Below are 6,580 nucleotides of genomic sequence, written 5' to 3' on the forward strand. Positions count from 1 at the left end.
TCCCAGAGGCCCTCACGCAGCTGTGGGGACCCCTGGGTGACCACCCTTCATCTCCCATTTGAGATTTCAGTGTAGCCTGGACATAGTGGGAAGACCCAGCTCTGGCCCTACTGATCCTAGGCCCGCCCCTTCCTTTCCCGTCTCCTCATCCCTGTTTCTAGGGATGGGCTGGGCCGGCATCCAAAGGGCTTTGCCCCCTAGGATGCTGGAGGGCGAGGACCTTCCTGCAAAGCCACTTCCCCAGCATGGCCGGGCCAGCTGCTCAGTGGCAGTGGTCCCCACCCTCCCCGACCAGGACTGCTGCCAGTGACTGCTTCCAAGGCTGGAGCAAGTGGGTACTCTAGTGGTCTTCTTGCCAAGAGTGGACACAGACTCGGGGTTTTGACGAATGATTGAAAACTTTTATTAGCTGACACCCTTTCCCCAGCACCTGGCCAGAGCGTCTTAGCATCTGTAACCTGGATGAACTTCCAAGAAATACTGCAGGACTTCATTCACTCATCCACTCATTCATTCCACACTCCCTGAGCACCCGCCGCGTGCCAGGCCCTGAGCTGAACGTATTCCAAATCAGACATGTGCGGCCCTTGAGCAGCTCACAGTCTCAGGGGGCAGGGATGAGGAGTCCCAGGGGGAGGAGGAGAGTGGTCACATGACAAACCAGGGCCCCGTGGGAACAGAGCAAGAGACACCTGAAAGTAGCCTGGTGGTCAGGCAGGGTGAGCTTCCTGGAGGAGGTGATGCCTGGGGTGGGGAGAGAGCCAGTCAGAGGAGCAGGGAGGGCATTCCTGAAGAGAGCACCAGGTGTGATCGAGTACCTGGAGCGGTATGACAGGAGCAGGCCGGAGGGGAGGGTCCTCCCACACGTTCTGGGAATAGGAATGAGTTTGGCCGGAACATTGGAGGTTCTTCTATCCGAGGACACGGTCCAGGCCCGTGTCTGCGAGCGTAGTGGAGGCAGGTGTGGGCTGGCTTTACTAGGGGGCTGCTGCTGTGGGGGCCCAGCAGGTCTGTGCTGCATCTGCGAGCCCTGACCCCCGATAGTCCCCATCACTGGAAGGCATGTGGTGCCAGGAAGTGGGCTGGGGCCTCAGACGTGCAGGCTCAAGTCCCCCTACCCTCCCTGCTGTGTGGCCTTCAGTGGCCCTGCTCCCTCTGAGCTATTTCCTCACCTGGCATCAGGCTGTTCTGATAACCTGTGTGAGGTGCCTGGTACCCAGCATTGCTCAGGATGCACCAACCCCTCCTTCCTCCAGGCCCCCAGGAAAGGCAGCTCGCAGCCCGGTGTCCAGGCAGTGGTGGGGCCAGGCAGCTGGCTCAAACTGCCTGGAATCTAGCTTCGCTCAAAAGGGGTTGATTTGGCATGGGGCGGCGAGGACAGCCAGCATCACGGTGAATGCTGAACAGCCCCTGTGGCCGGGCTCAGTGCACAGGCCGGGCCCCCAGCCCCAAAGGCCGGGAGAGTAGAGCCGGCCAGAGTGCTGGGCTGGGCCTTGGGTGCCCGTCTGCCCAGTGAGAACGCTGGTCACACATGTGGAGGGCTTGGCCCCTGAGGATGACCCGGGTGGGGACACGGGTCACCAGCCCCACAGACCACAGAGCAGCACGACTGAACACTCTCAGAAACGTTTCATCGGCAGCCACATCCCACGGAGTCTACAGGCAGAGTGGGGTGCGTGACCGGCCCGCACACCCGCCCGCCACGCCGGCCCAGCTCTCTGAGCGGCCTGGTTTCAGAACGAGCAGGCATGGAACCAGACTGCTGCTCCTCGGTCCCGTCTGGTGGGGACCAATTGAGCTGCACCGGAGGGACTATGCCTGAAGAGTGCACTAAATAGCAGTGGAGAGCTGAGTGGGGGTGTGGGGGTGGCGGACAGCTGAGTAAATGGATGGTGGTTTGGGTGCTCTGAAGACATGCATGGCGGGGAGAGGCCCCCGGGGAGGCTGGAATGACGACTGACCACATGCACCAATGACTCCATGTTACGATGTCCTCATCCAAGTGGCCACTCCCCCTGCTCATGTGACCCTCGGGGCAACCCTGGGCTGGTAGCAGAGGGACCCCTTGACCCTTCCCTGGTCTGCAGTTGAGCAGGCACAGGCCAGGGCCCGGCTGACTGGCTGCGGAGGGGCTCCCAGCTGTCCTGGGTGACAGCTCAGTGGGGACACTCCCCTTTGCCTCTAGCTACTACGACCTCTGGAAGCTGCTTGCGGGTTGAACCCTGGGTCCGTGGGACCAGCTACTTGAGCAGGCCCTGGGCGAGCCTCAGCGCGGCTTCGTAGGCAACAAAGACCACCATGTTGACGGGGAAGGCGCGGCAGCAGTTGAGCACCAGTCCCTTGAAGAGGACCCTCGGTCCCTCCTCCCGAACACTGGTCACCACACAGTGCAGGAGGCCCCGGTAGCGCCGCTGGCCCTGCCCGTCCGCCTGCAGGCGCGACTTGATCACGTCCATGGGGGTGGCCACTGCCCAGGCCAAGACCCCTGCACAGCCACCGGCCACCAGCACACCCAACACATCTGCAGGGAGAGACCACAGCTGCCGTGACTGAAAGCAGATTGAGGCCCCCAGGGCAGGGCCCCCCCCATAATGGAGACCTGAGCTCACTCTAATGTGACTCATCCAAGGCCACACAAAGCTGGCCTGTCCCAACCCTCAGCGTCCATGGGACCGAGGTCCCCACCCCAGGAGGCACTCGGCACTAGTGTGTGGCATGGTCCTCCCCAGCTGAGTCTGCCCCCACTTCCCAGGCCCCAGCCCCCCTCACCTGGCTGGCTGTGGCCAGTGGGGGTGAGCCACTCGCAGAGGATGGAGTAAGAGAGAAAGTAGGTGGCAAAGGAGTGGCTGTCCCTGAAGAGCAGAGCCGAGCTGCCCTTGTAGAGGCCCCGCAGCCCCTCCTCACGGGCCACTGTGGTCAGGCAGTGCAGCGGCCCGCGGTACTTGGGCCCAGGCGCTAGACTTGCGGGGGGCCCGGGACACCGGGGGGGTACAGCAGAGGGCCAGGAGGCCGAGGATCGCCGCTGCTGTGTCTGTGTCTGCGTCTGCGTCTGCAGGCGGACCTTGGCCACCTCGGTGGGCGATGTCAGGAACACCTGGAGCAGGGACGAGGCAGGCATAAGGAGGCGCCAGCTCTGCCCGCACACCCTGGACCTGGCCCCTGCGAGCGTCCTGTTCCCCATGGCGACATCGGGGATCCTGGGCCCCAAGAAGCTTCAGGCTGGCCCACAGCCACCATAGAGCGGGGTTCAAAGCCGGTTCTGCCCACCCACCAAAGCCAGCGGTTCCTTCCTGGCACAGAGCAGGTGTTAGGAAAATATCTGTGACTCCAGTTCATGAAAGTATTTAATTACATAATATATTAATGACATATTAATGTATTATTTAATGTAAGTATTTAAAGCAAGCATAACACATTTAATGTGTTTAATGGCATTAATGTATAACATATGATAATATTACTAATAATATTGGTTGCTATTTCATTGGAGTTCATACCTGTCTGACTCAATGCTGGGGGTGTTACACTCATGACCTCACTTAATCCTCACCATGATGCCTCTTACTGATGAAGAGACAGAAGCTCAGAGAGGCTCCCTAGTATGCACAGAGTTCCTCAGCTAACAACAGTCAGCTGAGTCCTCACCCATGGTCCCCCAGCCTCAATCCGGCCTCTGTCCTCACCGAGCCTCAGTTTCCCTGCCTGCTGGGCTTGGTGACCTCTCAGGCTCTCCCTTCCTCTCCCCGTCCCAGGGACCTCTCACCCGCCCCACTCACACGGACGAGGCCAGAGGCGAATCCCGAGAGCGTGATGTCGGTCCTGGCGGGCTTGGCATCGGCACTGCCGTACCGGAACCGGCAGATGTGTGAGAGGCAGTTGCGGTAGGTACCGAAAGACACGGAGGAGACCAAGGACACCGTACACACGGGCAGCGAGAGGCCCCTGTAGAAGCCCCACACCTGGTGGGCAGGTAGACAAGACCCAAGGGCCCGAGTCAGGTGAGAGGCCAGGCCAGAAGGACACCCTTGTCTCATCCGTGCTGGCCCTCTGGCTGCAGGACCTCGGGCGTGTCACTTAGTGCCGAGGGCCTCAGCTTCCTGAGGGGCTCACAGTACCAGCTGAAGAGGTGGTGATGGGAGATTGAAGACGCAGGGCCAGGCTCCACCTAGGGCAGCCCTTTGATGACGAGGGTGGTGAGCTAGCAGGCTTTATAGCTATGATTTTCCTTTCGCTCATCCCTGGCCGGCACTGAGTCCCAAGTTCATTTTGGTAAATGTCTGAGTCCCTCCTGTGGACAGGTCTCTGAGCTGGACCCTGGGGACCTGACAACTCCACCCAGCACTGCTGGTGCCCAGCCTGGCGGCCTCAGAGGAATCCAGGAGGTCGGTACAATTATTCCCAGTTGGAAGGTGAGAGAACCAAGGCTCAGCGAGGGTCTCCACCCTGCCTGGCTGGCTGGTGAGTGGCAGGCCTGGGGTCTGAGGCCTGCCATCCCCTGCCCCTGCCCCTGGCCCCAGGCTTACCCGCTCTCGGCGATATATGTCCCGGACGCAGCACCAGATGCCCGTGTGCTTGGGCTCCGTCTGGATCCTGACCTGTGAGAGAATCAGGCTTCAGGAAGGGGTGGCTCCAGGCCTGGCACAAGGCCAGCAGGCCCTGGGGGAGGGGACGAGACAACCCCCCGACCGTCTGTCATGCTGACTGTGGACAGAGCAGGGACAGAACCCTATTTAAGAGGAGAAGCCTGAGGCGAGGGCTGAGGAAGAGGCTGACCGGCCCGAGGACCATGGGGAGGGATGTCTGATTAGTCTGCTGGAAAGGTCTCCTGGCTGTGGATGGGGTGCAGGAGACTCAGAGGGTGGCCGAAGCCCGGGGAGGGGCCTTGGGGTGGGTGGCGGTGGCCCATTGTTATACCTTCACTGTGTCCAGGGGGTAGCCCACAGCAACGCCACAGACACCTGGAAGGAAACCAGAGGGAGCAGCCTGAGCCCGTCTCCGGGAGGAGGAGGGCGAGCCTGCACACGCTCCCGCTGAGCGCAGGCCACACTGGCTCTTCTCGTCCACACCACATCTCATCAACTTCTGTTTTACAGAAGAGAAGACTGAGGCTCAGAGAGCTCAGGGAACTCCTGACAAGTTGCTAGCGATTCCTCCTTCCCTGAGGCTTGGCCCATAGGTGCCTTGTTCTGAAAACCACGGAAACTCCTTGGCCTGCCTTCTGGTGTCATGTTTTGGGAGAACTGGTCCCGCGTTTGCTGGGCCCTGTGTCCAGGCTAGGAAGCCCTGGCGCTCAAGCCTCAGGCTGTGAAGGGTTTGGGCACAGACCAAGCAAAGGCTGGGAGCTGGGAGAGCCCAGTCACCCCAGAGCTCTGTGAAGGGCTTCCCAGAACCACAGGTTTGCATGGGACAGGGTAGGAGGCAAGGCTTCCTGGCACCAGGGCCTCAACATCCAAGCCCCAGCGCGGCCTTGGGGAAGCTGTGGAGTGAGCAGGCCGGGCCCTGGGATTCACACACACACACACACACACACATACACACACCCACACCCACACATACACACCCACCCACACACATACACACACATATACACACACATACACACATACACACACATACACACACACACACATACACACACATACACACACATACACACACACATACACACACATACACACATATATACACACACCCACACACACACACACATCCTGGGGGTAGGGGATGAGGGCCATCTGAGGACAGTGAGGCATGTGGGGGCTGAGCCCTATTCACTCTGTATCCCAGGACCCAATAAAGAACAAAGTGCATGAACGCATGAACAATGAGCAAAGCAAAACACTGACTGACTTTGGTAGAATCGCCATCCTTGACCTTCACCAAACTCCTGCTTGTCCGTCAAAGCTCCGCAATAGCGTCACCTCCTGCCGGGAGCATTCCCCTCACTCCTGTACCCTGGGCGACCTCGGTGCCGGGAGGCATGTTGATCAGAGCCCCTGTCACATGGCTTTGCTGCTGTCCCACAGCATGCCCTGTTTGCCTCCAGAACTGGAGTTCCTTGAGGACGAGGCCCACACCTGGTGCCCTTGACCCAGGGTCCAGCAGAAGGCAGGGGTCCTTCCCACCCAGGCCTCCTGTGGGCTCTGGAGCCGTTCCTGGCTGTGCCACCTCAGGCCCCTTCATGGAGGTTCCTTCTTAGAAGGCTGACGTCCAGGGCAGCGGCTGGGCTCAGGCCTGGCGCACAGCAGGACCTCCGATAGCCCCCGGTGAGGCCGAGGCCTGCTGTTCCCTGCCTCAGTGCTGCCCTCCCCACCCCAGGCTGTTCCCAGAAGTATCGACCAGGAGCCCACTGCTGTCTCACATGGTAAACAAGGCCAAGGGTGCCTTACCCAAAATAGCCCAAGCCTGCTGGGTGGGTGGCTGGGAGGAGCCGGAGCCCGTTCTGAGCCTGTTTCCCGATGGGTCAGATATTTGTCTGGAACAGTCTTTCGCAATAAGCCCTTTCCCCAGAAGTAAAAACAAGTCGGTGGGGGTTGCACACACCCAGCCGGTGGGCGGGGCTGGGGCTCAGCCAGGACCC

At 60.3% G+C, this 6,580-nt stretch overlaps 1 protein-coding gene across 2 annotated transcripts in view; it reads right to left on the reverse strand.

The window, feature by feature from the left end:
- Positions 1-381: 381 nt before the first annotated feature.
- The window catches only part of SLC25A47 (solute carrier family 25 member 47), a 7,251-nt gene continuing 1,052 nt past the window's right edge, over positions 382-6,580 (reverse strand). The window contains exons 2-7 of one of the 2 annotated variants that reach the window (XM_019639162.1): positions 6,390-6,500; positions 4,915-4,958; positions 4,524-4,595; positions 3,777-3,959; positions 2,770-3,094; positions 382-2,521 (exon numbers count right to left, since the gene is read on the reverse strand). In XM_019639162.1, coding sequence (XP_019494707.1) covers positions 2,241-2,521; positions 2,770-3,094; positions 3,777-3,959; positions 4,524-4,595; positions 4,915-4,958; positions 6,390-6,500 — 1,016 coding nt within the window. In that variant the 3' untranslated portion in view covers positions 382-2,240. The remainder of the gene's footprint in view (positions 2,522-2,769; positions 3,095-3,776; positions 3,960-4,523; positions 4,596-4,914; positions 4,959-6,389; positions 6,501-6,580) is intronic. The other variant, XM_019639163.1, reaches the window with a different exon arrangement.

The sequence above is a fragment of the Hipposideros armiger genome, unplaced genomic scaffold, assembly GCF_001890085.2.
Source record: "Hipposideros armiger isolate ML-2016 unplaced genomic scaffold, ASM189008v1 scaffold_43, whole genome shotgun sequence".
NCBI lineage: Eukaryota > Metazoa > Chordata > Mammalia > Chiroptera > Hipposideridae > Hipposideros > Hipposideros armiger.